General features: G+C 38.2%; 1 protein-coding gene across 1 annotated transcript in view; it reads left to right on the top strand.

Moving 5' to 3' along the window:
* LOC146001568 (EF-hand domain-containing family member B-like) overlaps positions 1 to 26,499 on the top strand; it is a 53,742-nt gene that overhangs the window by 20,946 nt on the left and 6,297 nt on the right. The window contains exons 4-7 of the mRNA XM_083139052.1: positions 11,655 to 11,784; positions 16,778 to 16,954; positions 18,563 to 18,785; positions 26,125 to 26,320. Coding sequence (XP_082995178.1) covers positions 11,655 to 11,784; positions 16,778 to 16,954; positions 18,563 to 18,785; positions 26,125 to 26,320 — 726 coding nt within the window. The remainder of the gene's footprint in view (positions 1 to 11,654; positions 11,785 to 16,777; positions 16,955 to 18,562; positions 18,786 to 26,124; positions 26,321 to 26,499) is intronic.

Genomic DNA, 26,499 nt, shown 5'->3' with positions numbered 1-26,499 from the left:
CGAGGCCCTGTGCGAACTATATCTTTGAGGCCCTTGTATTATGTAATGTTAAAATATCGATAATATCCGTTTCTTGTAAAATTATTCTCTAACGCCAAACTGGTTATTAGAACCTGGTATCGCCGTTTAGCGGCAATAAAATTTAAAATTTGGCAACCAGCTTTTCTTAATGACTTTTGCTGATTGAGACCTAATTTTAGCGATACAAGCCCCAGATTTTTTTTTTCTTATTCTTTGTGTTCGCAGGCATGTACTGTAAATTTACCCTTGTTGTTGGTATGATTTTTTTTCTGCCAGAAAACGCACTAAATACGGAAAGGGGGCCATGACAGGGGTGGCAACTTGTGTGCGTTTTTTTTAACGAGTTTATAGGAAGCTGGTGCTTCCTATTAAGTAACTAATCTGATATAGCCTGCATGCGTGTATTATTTTGACATGCTTAAATATATCCATAATTACTGAAATCATAAACAAAGTGGCCACGACATAAAGATAGTGTTACAAATATTTGTATCAAAAATACTTAACATATACGCTATTATTTGCTTACTTATAGAATGAAATATGATATGAAAATATTATTTTATGGAAGCAATGCAAATTCACTAAAGTGTCAAAATTCAATGAAAAGTAAAGAAAACAATTATGTTATTGGATATGATTAAATATTGCTACTTTTTAGTTAAAGTAAAAATATGATATTAAACATTCCCGTTTTTGCAATTAAATATAATGAACGTCAGATTGATTGATTTGTTGTTGTAAGTCCACTTTATGCCCAGAGAGGCTAATCGGTACTCAACCTACAGTTTAAAGTGGGATCCGAACGACTGTGCCATGTGCCTCCACCTGGTGATGACGTACATCACAATGAAAACTAAATGAAAATGTAATAGTGTTTACATTATGATTTTGTAGGACACTTGTACTTCAGACTAAGGAAGAAAAATTGAAATATATATAGTACGTCCCGCGAATATTTTATGCCTCAGGCCCCGTAATGCAAGATCATGCTCTGTCAAATACTTAATGACATATAGGCCTAGTATTCGTTTCAAGGCCTCACGCTAATGCTGCTTTTCCTGTGAAATTCACAGTCCCTGTTGCTCATCAATAGTTATGTCTTTCTGCAGTCTAAATTCACATTCGGTTCATTTTTTAAGGCATTGAATTTGACTTTCTGATATTACATGGTTTTGTAGTCGATAGCTTAAATGCCTCCAGGGCCGGATTAAGACAGAATTGGGCCTGATGGTGCATACCGTCGATTTTTTTAAATACAACTAACTTTCAAGGTGAAAATTTTACTATCTGTGTCTAGGCGTCCGAAATTGGGGCTCCAAATTTCATTCTAAGATTTATTTTCAGGCCAATATAGCAAAAGAAAACTGTTCAGCTTTCGAAAAATTCTCGTCTGTGTTCATCTGGACCTATTTCAGGAATGGGCCTAATGCTGCAGCATCAATAGCACCCACCTTAATCCGGCCTGATAATAGCCTGGGTATAACTAAAGGTCCGCTGGATTTTTTTCCATGGAGGGCCAAGCAAGATATTTTCTGAGGGGAAGAGGCATATTTCTCCCCCATAATAGTGTTGTCCCCTTAATATACCACTCCTTCTGTGTGGAGTTATGATTCTGCAACGCCCTAATAATTATTGACATAAAGTACTGTCGCTAAAATGAAATTATATATCCTTTTGGGTTGAGGGGGAGGGAGCGTGTCCATGTGTGTAATTTGCCTAGTACAATCCCGAGGTCCCATGATTTTAGGCGTTCAGAAAGGAATATTTTATTCGTTGACCTAAAGTCGTCGTTATTACCAACAATAAATAAATCTAAAGCTTTTAAATTTTATTATCGTTGGGCTACTAAAAAATATGTCGGTCTATATAAGGCAGTGCTATAGAACAATGGCGTCGTTAGCGGTGGGACAGAGGGACGAGTCAACTCCACAATGATCCGGGAAAACGTATTATGTTGGTGTATTATATCACCCAATACCTCAGAGGTAGCGACGCTGATGGTAGTGGGAAGACCTAGGACGAAATTCAAAAAATGATTTAGAAGCGGATACTTCTAAATATCCTAATAGGTTGTGTTCGTCAAAATAAGCGGAATTGCTTGTAACTTTTGAGGCTCAATATCGTCATGAAGCGTATGTAAAACAGATCGACGAACTCTGATCACTTACGCAATTATCAGCGTCGTAAAAGAAAGGCAAACAGGAAAACATGTCATGATAAGAATGGTACCGAGGCGGACTTGTAAAAACGAGAGAGAGAACGAGACACACTTCTGTAAAATCGAGACGAGACTGTAAATTAGTGACCGAGACGCTCGGTCTCGTTCTAGAGTTTAGTGTGGTATTTAGAAATTTAAATAAAACTAAATTTACTTCGCTATGCGACTTCGCAAGCGGACATCTAAACATCCATGCTCAACAGCCCTCTAAGGGTCATGATCTGCCAGAGTGACTTTTTTCATTGGGTGACACGTGGTCAACGTATAGAGTCCCTTCGCCGCTGTTTTCTTCTGTCTTTCGAGACCGAAGCCCGCTACTTCTTCTTTTCAAGTATCTCCCCAATTGTTCTCACGACGCTGGGTCAACGCACGCCGAAGTGTTTTGAGGCTCGCACCGGAAATCGAACCCTGGACCGTTCGCACCAAAGGCTAGAGCGCTGACCACTTTTTTTTATTATTTAAAAAGGAAACACCTAGACGGTAGTTTCACCCGTCATTCGCTTTCTCTAATTTTCACATGTATCAATTTTAACTAATTTATCGGTTTTTCTTATCGAGGACAAAGATGAGGCGTTACCCCCACACCACCTATACGCCTTCATGCCGTAGTGCTAAGCACAGGGGAGCAGTTTACCTTTTTTTTTACTTTTCACTTTAGGACAAAGATGAAAGAATTCAGGAATTACATGCACGGAAAGGAGACTTTTTATTTAAGATTTTCTGCGAAATTTCTTTATCTTATATAATTCCTATGGGTATGAGGAATCCAGCGAGGGCACCATGGAGGCAGAGGGAGTATTTTCTGAGGGGGCAGGCACATTTAATAAACACCAAAATACCACACAAAGTGCACATTTGGGCTAGAAGAACAAATAAGACCCCGGTTTGAACATGCATTTTCCCGTGATATTTCCACATAATTTTCCAAGTTTGCTGATAGAATGCCCCCACCCCCATTTCCCCCTATGGCGCCATCACTGGTCGTATTCCGAAATTCCACTCTATTGGGTCACAAAAAAAAAATCCTTTCGGGAAATCATTTCTCGATTTCCAAACAGTCGTGGAATTCCAAATGGTTGTTTTTTAAAATTCTTAATTCTCGATTTTTTCCGGCATGATTGCATTCCAGAAATGCAAGAACAATTATTTCAGGCAGAAATAGGAGTTAATTTCTGTTGTCCGGAAATTCTGAACGTTTCCAATGGGTGGGAAATGGAGAGCATTTTCCGTCCCGACCTGCATTTGTTCCCCGCACACCCCTCGAATTTTGTCTTCGTTAACAGCATTTCACAGGCCGCTTCAGGATACAAGGTTCGAATATTGTCATAAATCATGAATCATGATGAACCACAGTCACTGCCTGCTCTTAACGAGAAAGTTACGCGCGCTCAAACCGTGACAGATAGCTTACATCCTGGCGTTGTTTTTGTCCAGAAGCTTGACCGTTCTAAACAAAAACGTCTTGCAAAACATCTCAGCAATGCCTTACTTTCCTTTGGTGAAACTGTATCTTTTCCTTTCGACGACCAAAGCTACACACAATTTGAAGTTACGACTCCATTTAGTAGCTATTCTCCATCCATGGGCGTCGCCAGAATTTTTTTGCAGAGGGGGTCGGGCAAATGATAAAAGTTGAATAGTAGAAAAATAATATAGTCCCCGCGTTTACATCGTTAACGTCGAAGAACTGAAGAAAGCCGCCGCCCCGAACGTGGGTGGGGATAAATAGCGGGCGAGTTGTTTTCTCCGATCACACTCAACCTTCAGCTGTCATTCTGTTCGTCTACTCCACATGGAGTCTCAGTCACACGACTGCGGATACGCTGTTGCCGTACTTTGCAACTTCAATGTGGAGACCTTGGGAAGGTGCTTGTGCGCGGAGGGACAAGGTAGCGTAGAGTAGATGTGTGGCAACACTGTGCGTTGAATGTGATTGTTGCAGCTTGTTGGCACGCTCCGTGGACATCAAAGCCAGCCGGTCGTTAGCGTAGCTAGCGCGTCGACTACCACGGTTATAAATGTTATTATACAATAATAAATATTATAAACTAACAAAAATATATTGTATTCGAAATAATAATAATAATAATAAAAATAATTATTATTATTAGCAAATGGGGAGACTCGATCCACCAAACGAGTGAATAACAGGACAATTATTTTCCATTATTTCTTTTGCAATTTATGCATTTATCTGAAATGCATTTTGATGTTAACTTTTGCACGTCTCGTTCAAGAAAAGGATTTAAATGTTGGGGGGAATCGTTTTTCATAAAGTTTGTTGTGTGACCTCTCACCTACAAATGTAATTATTAGAATTTTGAAAACTGTGGAACCATTTATTCTTTGGATGAAATGGTAGACTATAACTTTGTTCCTGTATTTTTCACTCAATGTGTTCGATCCATAGCATTTTTACTTTGATTATTCTGTTCGAATACTAACTAAATTAACTTTATTTCTGTTCTTAACAATAAGAGTAACAAACTTTCGGCTTTCTTGTATTTTTAAATGAACGATGTCAATTTCCAGGGGGAAGGTCCACCGACCCATTCGACCCTCACCCTCACGACGCCCATGCAGAGGCGCAACCACTATTTTTTTTTCTGGAGGGGCAAGTACCAGGATAAACGTGCCAATAATAATAATTTTCATAATAATAATGCTAATAATAATGTTAATAATAATAGTGTTGTTATAACATTATTATTAGCATTATTATTGATTTGCATTATTTTACTTCGCTTATTGTGCCACTTTTGGCCAATTGCGAAGATGGGGATGAGTGATGATATGATGAAATTGATGAATGGACACTCACAAACATCTATGCCCAAGCCGGAATTCGAACCCGGGACATTATTATTATTATTATTATTATTATTATTATTAGTAGTAGTAGTAGTAGTAGTTGTGGTGGTAGTATCAAAGATGTTATTACCCTTGTAAATTATGCAAAAAGAGGGTAGAAGTTGGTGCTAAAGCATTTGTGTTCGAACAAAATATTTGAATTATTTTTTGAACACGTTCAATTTGACATTAAACAAGCACACAAACTATTTTTCAAAGACAGAAAATGCTTGATAAATGCATTCCAAATATAATTATTTTCTACATGAACATGTATAATATATGCTTCGCATATATGCAACATGGAGCGACGTGGACACTAAATTGTGTACGTATTCAAAGTTTCTTTAATACATATTATATACAACTTATATTATTTAAATACATTGCAGAACCAATTCATTCATCTCACAATAAACCAACAGCAAAAAGTACATACATTGTCTCTCAAATGTGCACGCTTCTTTTCCTCAAAACAATTGTTCATGCATTTAAAACAAAATCAATTAAGACAAGTCTTATTTCTCTGTATGGTAATTTACAATGCTGTAACCGCAAACGTGAACGTAACGCGCTACAAAACTGGGTATCCGAGGTTTGAACTCCTGGCAAGGGGAATTTTAAACTTTATCGGACAGGGAATTTAAAAGTTGGAAAGAAATTTTGGAACAATCATAAGGGAATTTTCAGTCTGACCAGGAATAATACTGGAAAGAGGACAGCAGAAGTGAAATTGGAGGGGTCGCGCGTTTGGGCTGCAATTCCGAGGAAAAAGTACTGTTTCGTTAAAGTTTCAGAATTCCAAATGTATGAAAATTCTAGATGGATTGTTTCAACATTGTCTCCTTGTTGTATTTCTGTGAAACTTCGAATACATTTTTGAAAATTAGTTACAGATTTTGATTTCTGAACTTCCATTAATCTAACATGTGAGAATTTTCTGGGGGGGTTGAACTCTAGAACCCCCCCCTCTAAATACGGCCATGGAGAACAATGAAGAATTGCGAGCGAAGCGAGCAAGAAAATTTTTGGATCCAAATTTTTTGCAGGCTGTAATCAATATTGATTTAATAGGACCCAAATAATTTCACAATACGCCAATGCATTCTCTCTTTTACAACTTTTGTGCCTCCCCGATGGTGTAATGGTAACATCGTCACCTTGTGATTAAGGGTTCCCGGGTTCGATACCGGGTGGAGGCACATGACGCAGTGGTTCGGATCCCACTTAAAACTGTAGGTCCAGTCCCGATTAGCCTTTCTGTGCGTAAAGTGGACTTAAAACCACAAATCAATTAATCAATTTTACAACTTTTTTTCATTTAGATCGTTCGGCGCTCAGGGCTGACTCCCGCCGCCCCCTAGCTACAGTTCTGTTCTTAATCAGACTAAGAAATGCAGATAATGCGAGGGAAGCGAGCAAGAAAATTTTACGCCAAGTATTTTATTTTGATTTGCATAAAATTTGAAGTTGTGGCCGTCAATGTTTGCGCCCCCCTAGAACTCATTTCCGTCCAGGGTAAGGGGGGGGCGGCAATGCCCCCACCTGTGGTTGCGCCACTGCGCCCATGTCTCCATCCAATGCAAGGTCAATGTCAATGTAAACAATACCACGTTGACTTCTGAAAATAGTCTCTTTCCTATGATTTAGTTCTGGAGTTAATTTGACCCATAAATATATTGTTTCGAGTTTTAGGTAGCAAATATAGCAACCTCCATGGCAGAGTGGTTAGTATGGTGGTCATTAAGGCAAACAACTTTCTTGATAACGTTTTCCGTTAATTTTCATGTAAAGTATGCAACACGCTGCACACGCCAACAATATGCCACTATAAGAAACTACATGACCCATCTACAAATAATAAGGTAGATATTGGATTGGCATGTTTAAATATGTCTTGTAGTGAAGTAATTTTGGTTTCTAAAGGTAAAATTTCAATTTTCAAATACGTGCACCCCTACAAACGAAACGTCACTCGCTCCCTTTACTATTTGAAATTGTTGATACCTGGGGGCAACCATGGGAGTAAAGATGGCCGCAGCGTGGTGCCAATCACACCACCTCCGCTATGGCCTAGATCGAGAATGTGTGGGGCCTTACCCCCACACCTCCTATGTGCCTTCATACCACGGTGCGATGCACAGAGGATAGCTTTACCTTTTGTTGCCTCTTCCCCTAGGCACCTTTCAGGATTCAAATTTAAACTCTATACTCTGTCCCGGGCAAAACCAAACGAAAACAATTCTCTACGCATGTATTGACGCTCCATCAATGAGCACGTGAGAGGGAATGGGATTGCGTTGAGGGGGAAGCGATTGCAGTTACCAGTCTTCGCAGCAGCGTGTACTGTTTTGCTCTGCCCACTCGATTCTCCTTCTATGCCGCTATGCGCGGCCTTGCTCCAGAGATTTCCGGGACAGAGTATAGATCAAGTTCCGATAAGCCTATCTGAGCATGAAGTGGACTTATAACAAGCTTTGAACAAGTTACGAACTCACCCTTCAACCCACTAATTTTGTTCTCTCAGTGCACGAATCCGTCTCTGATGCTTCGCTAATTTCGCAACCATTATTAGTAGGCGGTTGGACTTGAGGTTAGAAGAGTCACTCGTCTAGCGGAAGCCACTCATATGTTATCTGCTCCACAGTTGCTGGCTGTGGTTTCATAATCCCGTTATGGCCAGCCGTCGAAGTTCAATGTTAGCATGTATTACTTCCAGTGACGTAAGAATGACGTATTTACACACAGATGGAACCGTGAACGCAGATGCCTCGATATTTGAAGAGTCGAAACCAAGATCGAGACAAAACTCTCTATATTTGAAATATTACTATGCGAATTTTTGTACCAAGCTGAGCACGAAGTGGTGAGGGGGAATTCCCCCAGTTACCAATATTTTCGCAATGCATCTCCTCAGCTGTCTCATTGTCACCATGTTAAACCATAGGAACATCTCCCCAGTAAATCCAAAGACCATGGACTTCCGCAAGGGGGAAAGTCGACCAAAAATTATATGAAAAGATTCTCACAGCCTAACGACAAGGTGGGTTGTGGAAAATATTCCAAGCTTTCGAGAACTAACGTCTTCAGGGTAGAAGTGCAGTGCTAAGTGTCAACCCGGTGCATACGTACGTGTTTGGAGATGGAAAGTTTGGAATCTTTTCCACAATTCACCTGGTCGATAGCCAGAGAGAATCTTTTCATCGTTCGTCGCCAGGAAAGCTTGAAGACTTACTTAAAAATATATATCTATTTCACACATATCGCAACTGAAGTGGAATTATATGTTAATTATATTAGAGGAAAAGGTCTAAATATGGGCCCCCCGTTTTTATGTTGTCATTTTCGGAAGAAAAAAATTAATATAACAATCACCTGCCCTTAAAATGCATATCTATGAAATATATACTTAAATGTAATAGCATGCTAAAGTATAGAAGGTCTCCATTTTTTAGAAAAAAAGCAATTTCCAAAAAATTGTAAAATAATGTATTTCAAAATTGTGGTCTAAATATGGGCTACTAGTGGCAATATCACAAAAAGCAATTAAAATTTTAAAATATAGCCATTTATCGCTAAAATATTATAAAATTCATATTTACGAATAATCTGTTGTTTTGAAAATCACGTGGAATGGGAAAAATCGAAATTAAGAAAAATATCCAAATATTTGTTGAAAATGTGATCTCAACATTAGAGCCCATGTCATAGCCCATATTTAGACCATCACGCTATTTTTCTTCTTCAATTTATTTTCACTCTCTGTGGTACATATTTCTAAGAGGAAATCACTATTATGGGGGAAATGCCTTGCTTGCCTCTTCCTGGGAAAATCCTACAGACGCCTGTGCCTAAGACTCAACCAAACATACACCCTCCCCCCGCTAACATTTTTCACTTCAAGCGCTTATCTATCTATCTATCTATCTGATTCTTTATACTAAGCCATATATTTAGATTAAAGTAATTAGAAGTCAATCCATTAGTGGCTATTGTGAGCCTATTGCGTGGTTGCATATATTTAGGATAAACATTATATTGCTTGGAGGTTCGTAGCGTCGAAACGTGGTGCATCAGAAAATCTTGAAAAGAAAAGTTTTCTTCCAGTTTCACACCAGGTATGCATTTATTTGAATATTGAATATCGCCAGAATGGGCAATGCTACTAAAAAAAAGAAAAATGTACAAGAGAGTATGAATTTCTCCCAATGTTCCATGTGGAAGTGGTTTTTAAGTGGATTATTAAGCTACATACGATCTGTAAAAAATATAACGAATAAGGATTTACAGATCCCATGAACTTCAACTTGCGGCTCAATTTTGACCTGCCCTCTTTCCATTCATGCGTTTTTTCTACGCCATCGGAAGTTTGATATTAAAAAAAAAAAACAAGTAAAAATAATACTCCCATAAATGTAATGTTAAGTTTTGTCTCCCACAATCTCTTCTTCTCCATGTTGCGGCAGGGAAAGTTCGGTGGGGTAGTGCCGGCAGGTTCTTTCTAGAAAGACTGGACACTGAAACTGTTCCTCGTGGCCTTAATGACCTCTATACGGTGTGCATATTGTTTCTACATACTATACAGTGTGTAACAAAAATATGTGGTAATACTTCAGGAATGGATTCCTGATGCATAGAGAAGAAAAACGTTTCTCATATCAACATGGATCCAGAAATACGTAATTTGTGAGCAGTAACATGCTGCCAGATGTCTTCTGAGAACGTCCCACATGTGTTCGATTGGAATTAGGTCCGGGGACCGTGCGGGCGAATATTTTCACTCTTCAACAGCTCGGCGACAGCTGCTGTACGATGAGGCGTAGCGTTGTCATCCATGAAGAGGAACTCAGGATCCAAAGCATTCCGGAAAAGATGCATGTGAGGAAGGAGAACCTCAGCACAATAGCGGTTCATTCCACTGCTATGTTAATTTCTCCACCTCATCCTTAATTTGACTAAACATGAGGAAAGAGAAAAAACTGTGTGGATAGTGTCAATCATCCACAAACAAATATATAACTTATAATGAAATCTGAGGTTTAAGAATTGAAAGAAATTTCAGAAAAGCTGCAAGAGTGTAAAATAAAATTGATTGAAAATAACACAGTAAAATTATATTTGCAGACTGTACAATTGAAAACCTACATAATTAAATACAAATAATAGCCTTTACTGATGACGCTTGTGTTTTGATATCTTAGGACCTTATTTGCAACACAAATATAATGGACAAATGAATAGCAAGAGTAGCAATGGCATGCCCAGGAAAGGATGATTGGATTATATCACCACTTTCTTAGATTTTCTATGTAAAATTGGATACGCAAAAACATGGAGAGAAAAATATTGTAATCACAAAAGCTTCAAAAAATGTAATATCTAGCCTTGCAGACACCAAGGGCAACTCCACTGAAAAGACAGCACCAATAGTAAATCTAATAAACAAATCAGTGATTTGTCTCACATGCAAAATCCACTTCCAAAATTTTCTGTAACACTTTCCAATGACTGATAATGTTGGTGCTAAATATACCTTAACACTTTACCGGTTATACATATAAATCAACCTCCTGTGGCCTTATTGTTCAAATACATTGGTATCCAGAAGTTAAGCACACTAAGGAAAACTTACGGATGTGGTATCAGTGTAGAAATATTGGTGTATCAGTGTAGAAATATTGGTGTATCAGTAAAATTACAGATATTAACTGATCTGATATCTATGAGCAGTGTGGCATTTGGAAATTAATCCGGTGGGGGTTAATTCCTTCATTCAAAGCATAAGGATATTATATACAACACATCCCAGCAGCTAAGAACAATGCAACCAGGAGGGGAAGAATTTTTTGAATATCTTGAAAATAAGTTTTGTGAACATTGAAACAGTTATCGCTTAACTATGTTGAAAAAGCTGCTCACGTAAAACTCTGTGCCCTACTGACAGACGAAGGTGGAAACAGCACATTTCATGTCATCCTTGCTGGTGTAACTGTACCATTCAAAACTGAGAAGAAGTCATTGGATGCAAGATCAGGGGGTTGAACTGAACCCCTTCAGAAAAGTTTATGCTGACCATTGCACTATGACATGCAAGTCCAGAACAGAATCTCTTTGGTGTCACAAAATAGTCAGCACGATAAACTGGGTCACTCTCCAGGGAGGTGCATGGGTGGCACCAGTATTTGGAATATAGGGGTGGGGAACTTACAATGCGGGGTATGAAGTACATTTTGTTAAAAGAAAAAAAAACACACTCATTTCTATCATATAGTTTCATACATAGTATGTGTGTTATAGTAAGATTATTATCGTTTTACATAGATTCTTTTAGCATAGTGAAGTAATTAAATCAACTCTTCAAGGTTTGCAACAGTGGCACTATACTCTGCTGCTTAATACTTTGCTGAGTGACATCAAGGCTTGCTCGTGGATTAAGTGAGTATAGGTATCTTAGTCGACACTTTGCTAAGCCCTGACTTACTTGACGTCTCTGTGAAGTTACTGTTGCTAATTATAATCTGTTATGTACAAATTAAGAACTTTCTGCTCTTCTTCGACATAGGTGGAAAGGCAAGTGACATAGTAAATCCTCAGAAACTGCCTGAACAAGTTAACTTTGAAAGCAACATTGGCAGGGAACTGTATAGAAAGACACACAATGAATATCTTCCAGGGGAACAAATTGACAGAGAGTGAGTACCTGAAATTCCACAAGGATTATAGCTTTTAATCATAAAAATTAATTGAGCATAATTGAAGAAACCATGCACTGAATTAGAACTCATTTGATGTTCACAGACAAAGCTGAATAAAAAGAATAAAGTAGTTCTTGCTCCACAATTATGACATTTCTTCTCCATTTCAACGGCCTTCCTCGAGTTTTACCAAGAGTTTAAAACTTTACTCACCAAGTAGGGTAAAATATAAAAGAGGAAAATAGGAAGGTTGAAGGTTAGTAGTGAACTGAAATTGCATTTTCATAAAATGGCAAGTGTAAACAGTGAAACATTTTTCACTATAATATTATGAATGTCATTTAAAATTCATTTTACTAGGAATTACACCAAAGAAAGGTGCCATTCCTACATTGATATTGATAATAACAGTGTTCATACATGACATGTGAAGTAGGAATGGCCAAATCCATTTTTTTTCTACGGAGTATATGATCGTAAAATAAGAAAGACGAAACTTTGTTAATAAATTCTACCTGAAAAATTGTTAAAACTCTCTCTCCCGAATTCGGATTTCCTCCGAAATCCAGGCAGTAAAATTTCTGAATCGAGATTTTAAAATTTTCCGGAATCTTGATATTTTTGGTCATCCATAATGTGAAGGTACAATATGTTAGGAAAAATGTTCTCTCTGAGTAAGTATGTCTGTCACCTCAAGAAACAAAATCTTGATCAGCCTTGTCACTTGTAAGTACGTAAACACAAAACAACATGAAGTAATTTGGGGTTTTGTAAAGCCAGAACGTTTTTTCCGAAATCGATATTTGAACTGCAGGATCCAAAAAATGAAAAGGAGAAATACTATGAAGGAAATGCAATGGATCCGGAACTGCTCTATTCCATCACTAACTGTGGGTAAATTTATGCTTTTACTCATTCATATATTTTTCTATACACCATTACTTTCATGTATTCCGTGCAAGTTGTGTTGCGGTGTTCTTCAATATAATATGTGCTTTTCTCTTAAAATCAAGTGTGTTGCACGATTTACAGTGCTGGGACAGACAGAGCGGACACACTGAGAAGTTTCATCTTAATGACGCCACAGAAACCTTATCGTGGTTGTAAACATGGCGATGAAAAAAAGGTCTCTTGTGACCAGACCTTCAAGAGTGGGAGACAAGCGGTCGAGGGACCTTGGATTCGCAGACCTGCTGCAATGACGGTTTGGCATGGGGATAGAAGCCTTTCGATGCACTAAACTTTAGCGAGTCTCTTGCGTATTTCTAGCTGTTTCATAGTGTCGCTTAACTAATTTCGCACAAATATGCGAATATTCTGACTTTTTTTTTTTAATTCTCTAAAGCAATATTTTTATTATTTTGGTTTGTCATCGCCGCATCTGCCAATGACCATTCGCCTCGCCACTGAGTGTAAACCTTTCTACACATGTGTATGACAGTTATTCTAGTTTCAAGCATCTGGGAAAACTTGAGGTAGGCTGTATCGGAGTGGAAAAATTATCAGTAATTTACTGATACCAGTGGCGTCGCTAGGTCATCTGCTTTGGGGGGGCTGCAACCAGATACATGACTTACTACTATTGTAAATATTTTTAATGTTTGAAAATAGCAAAGTGATTAATAAGACAATAATATATAACAATCATAAGGAATTAAAACTAACATAGACTTACTGCATTAATTTTTGTGAAAACAGATGGATATTCTTGTCCTGTTTTTCTAATGCTGGTGAACTATGTCTTTATGTACTCTGCAGTTCGAATTTCTTGCAAAATTATCAATAAAAACAATCCACACACAATTCATGACACTCTTCCTTTTCTATGGCCAGTATTGCAAGTGAGGAAAGTCTGTCTTGGCCCATACTATTACGCAAAAATGTCTTGATTCTCTTCAAACAGCTAAAACTCCTCTCACACGATGCTGATGTCACAGGAATTGTCACTGCAATTTGCAACATTCTGCATAAGTTCGGAAACATGTCTTTTGGAATGGCGTTCATTAAATGTACTATGGACGTGATGGTGTATGTCAAGTTCTTTAGGTAATTTTTTGCAACCATGATTTCAGCGATCGGCACTTGTAATTGAAAATAGTCACAAAAACCACTGAAGAATTGAGGGTTCAAAAACAAGTCAAAATTTGTTGTAAGTAAAGAAGGTGACATATGCTGAATTCCAACCAGAACACTGGAAGTTGCTTTATCTTTGAAACGACTTTCCAGCTCATTTATCATTCGATCAACGATAGTGTAAAAAAGTTCGCAGAATGCAGGTTTATCGGTATCAGTTTTGTGCCCCAGGGTTTCATTTACAACGTGGTCTTTAAGTGATGATGGTAATGTGTGAACACGTTTGTGAACTTTTGAATAATATTCAACACTTGTTTCATTGAGAGTTACCTTCTGTTTCCCAAATGACTCTGCCTCTTTGTATACAGAGTTAAAATATTCTTCATTTCGCATACCGCCTAAAGTGTCAACCACTGCATTAACACCTGCAACTGCCTCCGCAATATCAAGGTTTGGTGACTGCAACTTGTTATTGAGAATTTCTGTTATGGACAGAAGCTCAATGAAAATAAACAGATACGTCATGTTTGAGAATTTTCTCAAAAATTCATAAAGGCCTAAGCCAAGCGTCAGGTTAACCTTGCAGCAGGTTTTCGCATATGTAGATCCAAACGTGCGCGCAAGAATATAGTTCCACTGAGACGGGTTCTATTCCGACACAACTGCATACTTGCAAGAAAACAGTTATTTAATTTGTAAAATACAGACAAAATAATACATCCATTAGCAGGTGTGGACTTGATCGGTTGCAATCACTGTGCAGACGAACTTGGATCCGCAGATACGCCAACTGGAGTTTGTATTGAGCTGAGGAATCCCTGAAGCCCAAGTGCGAGTCGAGCAAGACTGAATACGTTGCAGAGCACGTGGAATCCATGATACCAGTGTTGCACATCCCACTATTTTAACCCTATGTTTATTGTGATTAATAATCGTGCTATACAGCGGCGAGAATGGCTGAATCAAGCAAGGTCTCCTGTTCAGCGAGTGTTATTCTGGGCTTCATCCGAAGGGAAAAGCTCTTCAAATCAAGCAAGTTGTTTAAAATGCATAATCCTCCTTACGGAAACAAGATCAAAGTAAAACAGGGCGTGAGGTGATTTGCCGTCAATGGGCGCACGAACTGTATCCCGGGTGTTGAATGATTTGCGGTTTGAGTTTAGGAAGAGGAAACAATTGTTTGTTGTTTGACTACAAAAGAATGTCCCCGGTATTAAAAGATATCCCCGTGAGAAGAAACATGTTTATTATTTGGACCAGACGTGCTTTAACTCTGGGAGGGGCGTGGGCGTTATATTGATTTTTTTTTATATATATATATCACCATGCAAAACCACCGCCAGGGCTGAAGAAACCGACGAGAAAGGGAGAGGGGAAGGGGGAGGCTTATTGTTTCACCCACTGACGGCAATGACGTCTTTGTTGAAGGCGCATATATTTACTGTTCCGTGCAAGGAAAGGGATGGATGATTAGCAAGAAATGGACAGACCAAGATTTGAATCCTGGTTTAGTGAAGTGATTCATAAATTGTAACCAGAATAATAGCAGCAGACAATGCACCTGATTGTATATATCCACAATAACATATCATACTTTTTTTTTTTTGCTGGTATAACTTGAAGTGCGTGTGTCTTACAGTAACAAAGGTTTTCATAAACGTATTTTTTTATAAACCAAAAACAATAATTTGTCATTAAATTCAAGAGGGCCTGTCGTTGTTTACTTATATCTTTGTTTATTTTTATTTTTGCGTGCTCGAAATATACACACATGCTCATGGGCGTCCGGAAGGGGGGGCAAGGGGGCCGTTCCCTCCCTGGAAAATGAAAGTCAACCAAAAATTATGTATTTCACACATATAATTTCATTTTAGCCACAATAATATGTGTTAATTATTGCATTAACACAATAAATTCAAATTTAAGCAATGTTATTAGGGAACTACACTCTTTTGGGGGAAATGTGACTTGTTTGCCCCCCTGGGAAAAATACTCTCATGTTTCGAAGATATTTCGCATTTATATTAAGTAATGACACATTTTTTTAAATAATTTATGCGCCGAAAGTACTTCTAAAATGTTATGTTTCAGGAGACAAAAAGAAACACAAATATATTACGCTTGACATGCATGCGGGTTTTGATGTGTTGTGCGGTTGGCAATACTGTGGATTTTCTCAGTGTCTGCGATGTAAGCAGCTCGGCGGTTGAGGCAAGACTGGCACGGAAGATTCTGTGCTCAGTTCCCGCGCGGATTGATACATGAAACCTGCTGCAAAGGTTAACCTGACACTTGGCTTAGGGGCTGTACATTTATCTGCTGAATCTGATTGTTTCCTCACATATTTCAAAAGAGCATCATAAGTTTTTCTCACCGCAAGTAGAGACCTTATTTGGCAAGCTCATCTACTACTTAGATTTTTTAGTTCTGCACAAACATTTAACTCCACGAACATTTACTTCGAATAATAAATTTGTCCATTGTTGTACGAACAACAGTAAATGTCCGTAACACAAAACGCACCACTACCGTTTCCTCGAGTAGCAACCGTTGTGAAAATAGAACAAATGACGGCGATCGTTTGCACTTTTACCAGCTAAAGAGATGACGTGTCAGATGTAAGATCGTGGTTTAAAAAAGACTATGTCACAACGAAACGATTCTTTCCCAGAATATGTATCTAGAGGTATGTTCCTGCATTAACAATTGTTCAAATATGTTTTCTCGAAATACTGTATGTAATAATAGCTAAAAATTGGGGGAGCTTATCGAGGGATTGGGGGGGGCTGAAGCCCCCCCCTAAAAGGGCCTAGCGACGCCACTGACTGATACAATGGTTGACAGATACCTATAGGGTACCAATTAACCTTTCCACACCCTACTATTCTCATTTTTTAGAAAAACTTTTGTTTTACAGATATTCATGTCCAGGTTTTTGCCCAGAGAAAAAATATGGTATACCCACACCACAAGACCCTTCTGGTGGACTTGTACGAAGATTGATGAAATGGAAGACAATGCCGTCAGTGGAAAGCACAATTGCTTCTCAGTTCAATGATCAATGGAAGCACAAGCTAGGAAGAGTACAAGAGCCGTAAGTGTGATGTAAAAGTCTAGATTAAGGGCTGCACTGTGAGAGTGAATTTAATTATATGTAGTGAATACACATATCATCTGAATTAAAAAAAGAAAGAAAGAAAAGAAAAGAATAAAAGAATCTACACAACTGTCATTCTGAGTCGAGTATTATTTGTTAGTGCAGTTTTAGAGGAAATAATTTCTTTTGTTTATTAAGTGCCATTCTCCAAAATATCCAAATACTTACACTTATTATGAATGAATAATATAAGTGGCTTTTCCCCCTACTCTTACTTTCTTAGTGCTATTTCTGGCAGATTTTTTTTTTTAACACCATATTTCAGCAGTTGAAACAATAAATAAAAGTAAGTGGAGAAATAAACCCACTTATTTATTCCTAATAATGTTGGTACAAGCTATGCTTTAATTATGTACATTTATTACTTTTAGAGAAGATAATTATCAACAAAACTCGCTAGGGCAAAAATAATATTAACTTCCACACAAGAAAATGACAAAAAAACATTTAACAAATGAGCTGAAAGTACAAATTTTTGAGGGCCAGGGCCTTCCTGCTGCTAGCCTTATTCCCACATGCCTCAGCAGAGGTGGGCAATCATCCAACCAGTTAAATTATTTTTTGAGAGAACATTTTAATAATATTTTCAAAAAAAATAAGTATGTGGTCAGTACAGCAAACCCCCCAGTCATTGTTGTAGGTTTTCATGACCGGGTTATGCTACTCATTCATAGCTCCCCAATTTCCTCACAATGTGGCCACCAGTCCCATACATTGGCTGAAATCTCAGGAGAAACGTTGTTACGCTTCCCCCAAGGAGACTTGAACCAGTGCACGTCCAGTAGCCAAGCTCAAATCCCTTTGCCTTAGAGCTGTGATTGACTTGGTGTTTTTAAGTTCACTTTATGCACAGTAAGGCTAATCGGGACTGGACCTACAGTTTAAAGTGGCATCCGAACCACCATGTGCCTCCACCGGGTATTGAACCCGGGACCCCTTGATTACAAGGTGACAACGCTACCACTGCGCCATCGGGGAGGCCTACCTTAGAGCTATGGTGTGGAACGAAAAGTACAAATAGTTGGAAGAATATGACATCTGTTATTTTAATGTACTGTAAGCTCCATATTGTATCAGATGAATTCTAATGTTATTTTCAGTGAGGACTATATCAGATGCCCTGATAAGTTCTGAAAATTCACAAAATAATAAAAAATAAATAAGAGCAATTTCAGTGTTTATGTTTTTCTCAGCTCTACAAACATCTTCAGGTAGAAGCAAGAGCACGTAAGTGGAAGAAATTAGCCTCTCCTGTTTAACCCACATTGCATAAAGACATGAAATTATTTAACAAAGAAGGGCTGACTCATTTTACTACTTCTGCAACATTAGCAAGAAATTTTTCGAGTAGCTGTGCACCACATAAAGCAAAGATAGGATCAATGTATGTAAATTATGAAAACAAGAACAAAGATTAATACAATACATACATTCTAATGTTTTCTATTTTTTTATTATTATGATTACAAATCTGGCGCCTGAACTTGTATATCAAGTTCTGATTGAACTTATTGCTCAGTTACATTAGTTTTCCATTACTTGTAGGAACAAGATACTAAATTTTTTGCCAAAAGACCATGCTTTTGGAGTAAAATTAGACAGAGAACTGTACGGAGTGGAGGATTTGCTTCGTGAATGTCCACCATCACTTGAGAAAAGAGATCTTTTGGGCAAGGCAGCTTTAATGAATAGGATTCGCCTGTTATTAAAAACCAAATCAAGCACTTTCCTTCGTGATCTTCATTGCAGCTTTAGAGAACAAGACAAGGTTTGTGTTGCTTTTATGTAAGATTGGGACTGATCAATCCACATGCTGTCCCATTAAAAATTTGCTTTACATCAAACTGATTTAAAAGCAAGTGGAAAATCACGAATTGACAAGCATTTGTGTTTTAGCCAACTATAGTTATTCTTTTATGTGTGGAACCTCGATTTTACGTTTTTCAGGGAACAAAGATGTAAAAACTTAAAATGTATGAAAATGTAAAATTGAGGAAAATCTTCTAACATATAGCTTTATTGGGACCATAAAGATTGAATGGACAATTCGAGGAAATGTAAAATGGGGGTTCCATTGTACTTAGTAATATATTAAACTATTAATAAATCTTCTTGTGTGGTAATAAGCTAGAACTTATTCAGGAAATCCACATTTATCACAAGTTTGACACAAAATTAATGTAAATTCTGCAATTTTCATTATTATATTTGGAATCCAAGTTTGTTCCTGTTTCATATTTTGCAGAAAATTTGACCACCAATAGCAAGTAGATTCAAGCCACTTCCTAACATAAACACCAATATTTAAGAACAATCTGTATCAATTCAACCCTACTTAATGCACAGAATAATCAGAATCAATATCTAAAAGTATGTAGCATTGGGAAGAAGCAATAGCAATTTGGCAACCCTTACCAGTGGTCAGGCAACACACTTGATATGCAATGGTCCACCAAATTCCTGATTCGATTGCGAGCTGCAACAATGTGAGGATGTGCGCCACACCACGATGGAATATTCTGTCACATGACACATTCAGTTTTGCATGCTAATGAAAACTAAGCAGCCAAAATTCTTGCTGAATGAGCACTATCTACATATGAACTGAACATTATGAGCAAAAAAGGTGTTTGGTAGTGATGCTGGAAGTTTCACTGAAACTCTGGAAAAACTGCAGAGAGAAATTCAGAACTAGGGGAATCAGATTGCTGAAAACAGAAAGTAGGACATCCTGTCTGGAAACATAGGACACAATCATTTGCAGCAAATAATATATATTACTAGGAAAGTTACGAAATAATGTGAAACGGGCACTTTTTTAGTTAAAAAATAATGATTTTTTTCAATAAATTATTGAATGTAATATTCCCAAATTTCTAATAAATAACACAAATTACCAGAGACGTCGGAACTTATTTTGGAGTTGGGGGGCAGGTTTTTCAAATCCATCAACCAGTTTTTACAATATCTCCTCTCCATATATATATATATATATATATATATATATATTACATAAATAATAAATATATGGTTATTGAATATATGAATATAGTCAGTGGCAAAGCCTCATAAGAGATAAGAGGAGGCCCAGAGGCCTCTATTATGAACTATTTTATTAGTTATAATTCCGTTAAATGGCACTTAATACACGAAAACTATCATATAATGTCTTACGATAATTACAGCAATTTTCCATCCTTGCCTGGTCCTACAGTTCCGTCATCCTTATATCCGACACGGCAAGCTCCTTTATGGCAGTGACCCTCCGTTGTCCTAGGGAAGAAGGAACTCCCAGTCAAACAACAAATTACGCCCACCGCTTGGGCAAGATGTGACAATGTTAAAATCCCCCCTCCCCAAAGCAGCCAGTAAACAGGATTTTGTCAAAATAACTGTTCTGCACTGTGATTGCACACCGGTTCCTGGCTTGACTCGAGAATAGATCTTTGCATACAATGAGGCATCATGGTATTGAGGCATTCCTTTAATGATTAGTAACAACTAAAAACATGTTACTTTTAAAAGGGGACAAAGTACACGTGAAAGCGTATTGAGAAAACCCATGTTTCTGAAACTTTCTTGTCGATGTGTTGCAATGAAAGTTGCTCTTGTTCTCATTTACCATTTCATCATTTTATAAATCTTAGTATAATTTTAAAATTTCAAATATTTTCAAATCTCGGACTGCTATTCAGAGATTGAGATTAAGAAATGAAAATATCAGTAATTTGAGAGCATTTGCTAGGCTATTGCAACGAAAACTTTAAAATATAGTGCATGGTTGAAGAGGGCCGAGGTGTCAAATATGGGGCAAGTCACCACGCTATGCCAACTGCTTTAAAATGAGATATTTTGATCTGTACTAGGTACCTGGTATTGCATTTGAATGAAATCAGTCTGAACATGTCTTTTCAGATGAATGCCCCTTCTCAGATGTTTCAGATTTGAGAGAATACCTTAAGACTGAAGGCGAGAGGGGCGATCATCCCCCTCCCCTCCTCCATTGAGAAGTCGAAAATATCGATCATGCCTCGACCTTGCCACCTAAAACTAAACAATTACTCACTCCTCCCAACGTAAAAATAAATCAACCGTGAACATACAGGGTGCATCTGAAAAGTTCGGTGAATGGTCTCAGAAAATAAAGGAAACAAGAGTTACAAACAAAATACCTTTACTGGCCTTCAAAGTAATCACCATTAGCTACAACACACTGACATTGGTTGTAAAGCTGTTGGAAACTGGCAGCAAATGCTTCTTGTTGAATCCCTCGAAGCACCGTGGTCACGTGTTGTTGTATATCCGCAACGTCTGCGAAGTGGAAGCTTTTCAGGGCTAATTTAAGGCCGGGAAACAAAAAGAAGTCTGCCAGCACCAAATCTGGAGAATACAGAGGGTGTGGAAGAACAGTCACCTGGCGTTGAGTGAGAAAGTTGATCATGCGGATCGCAGTGTGCAGATGGGCGTTGTCGTGGAGGAAAGTCCACTGTCCACTCCGGTACAGTTCTGGCCGAACCTGCCGGATGCGTTGCAGCAGCTGTTTCAATACTCCCTCGTAAACTTCTGCATTGACAGTTTGACCCGCGGGTAGAAATTCATGATGGATCAAGCCCTTGCTGCAGAAAAACGCGAACAACATTGGTAGCACCAGGTCTCATCTCCAGTAATGATGGTTTCCAAAAACTGCGGATTCCGGTCAGACATGTCGATGACATCTTCAGACGTTTCCATCCGAGTTTGCTTCTGCTCGTCTGTCAGCGTGTGCGGTACAAACCGGGCACAAATCTTTCGCTTTTTCAAATGTTCGTGAACAATAGTGCGTACACTGTCTTTGCTTATCTGCAACAGTTCTGCGATCATTCTCAACGACAGTCGCCGTTCATCCACAAGCATCCGTCGCACTCGTTCGATGTTGTCTGGGATTGTGCTTGTTGGCAGTCGACCCAAACGCGGCTCATCCTGGATACCTTCCTTTCCGTCTCTAAAGCATTTAAACCACTCAAACACACACTTTTTACTCACTGCTTCAACACCGTACACTTGCACTAACATTCCATGAGTCTCCGTCACCGTTTTCCCTAATTTGAAGCAAAACTTCATGTTAACGCGTTGCTCCATTTTGCGCTCCATGTTGCAATGACACGAGTTGGCACACTCACTCCGTTAACTTGGTCGCAGGGTGCACCACTGCTTCACTTCGGTGATTTGCATGATAGGGGGCGCTTGTTGACATGTCTCTCAATGCGCATGCACGGGCACGTCATCCTAACCAGCGCGGTTGTTCAAATATGGGATCATTCACCAAACTTTTCAGATGCACCTTGTAAGAATAAATGGTGTTACCTCTGTCTGAGGTCTAAAACTAAGCCACCAGCCCTGAACATGACGTTTAAAACAAACAGTAAACTTTTAATAAATCTAGATGGCCAAGAAATAAAAGTTCTTCTCTTTCCACGAGAGGAGATGGTTCATACACTCCAAAGTTTGCAGCGTTGAAATCCGAAAGGGCAGAGAACTGATGGTATATCGAGACGATATTTGTCTGTCTTGTCTTTTTCTGGCTTTTAACAAATAAAAGTATAAATTAGTATAGGAAACTTAAGGAGAGAAGTACAACATACGTCTTTTGATTCTATATCAGATGACTAAGTACAGTGATCTTCCAACGCGACCTTGCAGTTGGTGTACTTTCTGCAAATGATTCACACATATGCATGCAAAGTTGTATCACTTGGTGCGGAAGGAAATCCAAATTCATCCCTACAATTTCCAGAGTAAATGCCGAAACACACCTTCTGCGGTTATTCTACTCTAAACAATAACTGTGTCGTCTGACCAAGTCTAAATTTGGAAAGGGAAGGGGAGATTAGCGTAGACTTGAATTTCCAAGAACTTACAAGGTGCACCTTTTCTCATGGCCGATAACCCTTTTGACAGCAAGGGCAGTGGCGTATCCTGGTTTTAACTAGTGGGTAATCTCCGACACTTGATTCATCCACCCACTCCTGAAATCTCCCTGCAAATTTACCTCAACATCCATACAGGATTTATGAATATATGTGATAAAAATGTTACCTTATTGTTGCGACCACTGTCGAATAATTGTTGTGATTGCACTTGCAGTTAATCTACGTTTAGAATTTCAAATAATAAAACAAGAAAATATAATAAATCTATAAGAAAAAACCTGTAACAAAGAATATGAAAGGAATGCGGTAGTGAAATAAAAAACCCCAATATTAATTGAAGTCTAAAATTCAAGTTACCCCAGTGTCCAGTTACTCGTGCATTCCCGATTTTTGTTTGTATACATGGAAGTTTAAGTTCAAGACCTGTGTACAAGAGATGTTACTGGCCTACCTACATTAACTATTTCCAATTTCTCCGGAAAAGATCCCGTTCCAAATATTTTCACACGCAAATATTGTATTATATCCATTGCCTTTAACTTCAGTAAACACAGCACTAGCACGAATACTAAACCACTAACAGCTAAACAAATATTACATTTTCGAATCGCTAATAGGAACAACAGCACAAAGCCACCTACAACACGCATTCAATTCCCTGCGCCAATCTTCTATTGTGGTTCCTTACTCCTTGACTCAGAATTAAATTCCCTATGGATGATGAAAAATTCCCTTTCCCAGCTTTAAATTCCCTGCGATGCGCAAGGTTTTATAAGTTGGAATCATTGCTTTTTTTGTTTATATATTTTATTCATACATCTTTTATCTTTATGATCATTATTAATCTAAAGCGGGGGAAAAACAACTTAAATTAACTAATTTATGTGTACGTATATATATATAATTTATTTCTGATAGCTTTCCCTTTTAAAAATTATTCATTTCTGTGAAAGAAGTACTGGTTTTGAAGGCTACAAAGAAAGTAATCACGCATTTTAAAATACAAAAATGAAAAAAAGTAAGCATATAGTTTAATTACTTCATTAATCGATTGATTAAATTGTTATTTGACGTCGCTTTTCTGCCACTTTTGGCTAATCACTACGAGTGATGATATGACATTGATGAAGGGACATTTACCAAGAACACCCAGGCTGGTATTCGAACCCTGTAGCTCTGGCGTCGTAGGGAGCTGTGCTAACACTCCGCAACGGAGGTCGGTGTAATTTCTTGAATTTCTAGTTCAAATTTTAATTTATTTAATTACCTTCATTTTCAATATTAAAGTTTTTTTTTCCTTTTACAATATCTGTTGAAATAGCAGAGATCAGTAAGACAGAAGCAAATGTAAAATGAGAATTAACATAGAATTGGTTCGCAAATGTTGTTCAGATTTCCCTGTTTCTCGCACATTTTCAGATGTATTTTCTCTACTTTCTTTTTCAGTACGCAATTTGTGAACCCAGAATTCTGTTTTTTTCCCGAGAAATTTCCCTGTCGTAAACAACACAGCTCCTACGATACAAAGGCCATCGGGGAAGAATGGCAGAAGAGGGCGCCACTGCCAGCCGAGGGAACGGCAAAGGCTCTGGGGTGGAGAGTGCGACCGATGGACTCTCTCCAGAAGGAGCTTACCCTTGCCACGGAATAACCGCGCCTGAGAAGCAGTGTTTCCTTCCCCTCCCGTCAAGGGATTTAAAGGGAGCCGGTGGAATCTCACCCTGACGTCACCAGATTCCACCAGCTGGAGAAAAAGCCTCACGGACATTCCGCGGCAAACGGTTGAAAACATTTGCGTGCTGGAAGCAAAGAAATATGTGACAAAGATTGGTTCGGAAGAATATTGTGAAGAAATAAAAAAACAACTTTTTAAAAAATTATAGCCGGGTCATCTCCGATTACCTAGGTGACCCAGAGTATACGCCGCTGAGCAAGGGGTCTCTGAAGAAAGCTCGTGTTCGGAAAGAGCACCGGAAGATTTAGCTGTCCTCTGTGCCCCTCATATGCGAGCGCCAGTGGCATGGCGTGGGATTTTTAAAAGTGTTACTGGTTATCAGTAGGACATTTAAGGAAGGAGCCATAAGACTTGGGTGCCTCCCCACCTCATGCCCCCCCCCCCATGTCTTCCAAGTAGTTTGTATAATATTATACTGGTACGACTGCAATTCAATACTATTATACTGGTACGACTGCAATTCAATACTATTATACTGGTACGACTGCAATTCAATACTAGATTTTGGTAAAGTTATTAATCAGGAAAAAAATGTTGGCATAAGCACTGAAGTGAAACCGCAAACATTGGTTGTTGACACAATAAACATTAGCCTAATAAAGAAATACGTAATTTGATACTTACAAAAACATTAAGTAATTAACACCGCTTGTTAATTAATCGACTTTCGTTTCTTGGCCATTCAGAATTTTTAAAAGTTTGCTGTTTGTTTTAAACGTCATGTTCAGGGCTGATGGCTTATTTTTTTGACCTCAGAAAGAGATAACACCATTTATTCATATGTGCACGTGTGATTATTTTTTTTTTACCCGTACATATAGCACCGTACCATGAAGGCACATTTAGGGTAGGGCCCACACATTCTCGATCTCTGACATTTTGGAGATGATGTGATCAGCACCATGCTCCGGATGCCTACCTGGGATACCCACAGGTACCCACTGCTTTGAGGCTCGATGAGCCCCTGAGCAGCTTTATGCTGGGACAAGGCTGGAAAAATTACGACCTTAGATCATCCACCCTGGAAATCAAATTCGGGTCTCCGCGTGGCAGTCAGATGCGCTACCGACTAGACCACCGCATTGTTTCAAATTTTTTCCACCAACTTTTAACCTAGAAAGCTCAAGCTTCACCTTTACCAATTTCACAAAAAAAAAAAAAAAAAAAAAAAAAACTTGTTGCATAGAAATGTCAGGTATTGCCACCAAAGAGCTGTTCCAACATGAAATTTATTTTGATTAGTTGAAATGTCACAAGTTACTTTTATAACCAATTCAAATAGATAATGAAGCTGACAAACACATGCTTCTTTGAAATGTATTACAGAAGTACAGAACTTCAATATATTGAAGTTGCAATATATTGCAGACCACTATATTGAACTGGTTGCGGTTGAAGAACGTTGGAAAAATTCACACCTCACTTTTGGATTTCTCAAAATAATATTAATTTGTTTTTCATAGGATCTTACTGGGTTTATTTCTCTGGAAACTTTCTACAAGGTTTGTGAAGGATACCAACTGAATTTCAGCAAATCTCTGATAGAGGAATTTATGAAGGATTCTGACATTTTGGTCTGCGATCAAAAAGTGGATTATAATAAGTTCATTGATTCCATAAATAATCAGTGTGATTTTCTACCTCTGAAGAAAGTGAAAGGTATAATGCAATTTATAGTAAGAATAACAGAAAGTCAGTTGTTAGAAATGGAGACATGTATATGAAGTTTCCTTTTTAACAATATATTAACCAAAAATACATGTATCCCATTCCAATTGAATATTGATATTGATTGTCAGAAAATTAAACATACCCAAATAGACTGGTTAATATTCCAC

The sequence above is a fragment of the Lepisma saccharinum genome, chromosome 17, assembly GCF_977018435.1.
Source record: "Lepisma saccharinum chromosome 17, izLepSacc3.1, whole genome shotgun sequence".
Lineage (NCBI taxonomy): Eukaryota > Metazoa > Arthropoda > Insecta > Zygentoma > Lepismatidae > Lepisma > Lepisma saccharinum.
Note: the sequence above shows the minus strand (reverse complement) of the source record. Positions and strands in the feature narration are given on the sequence as shown.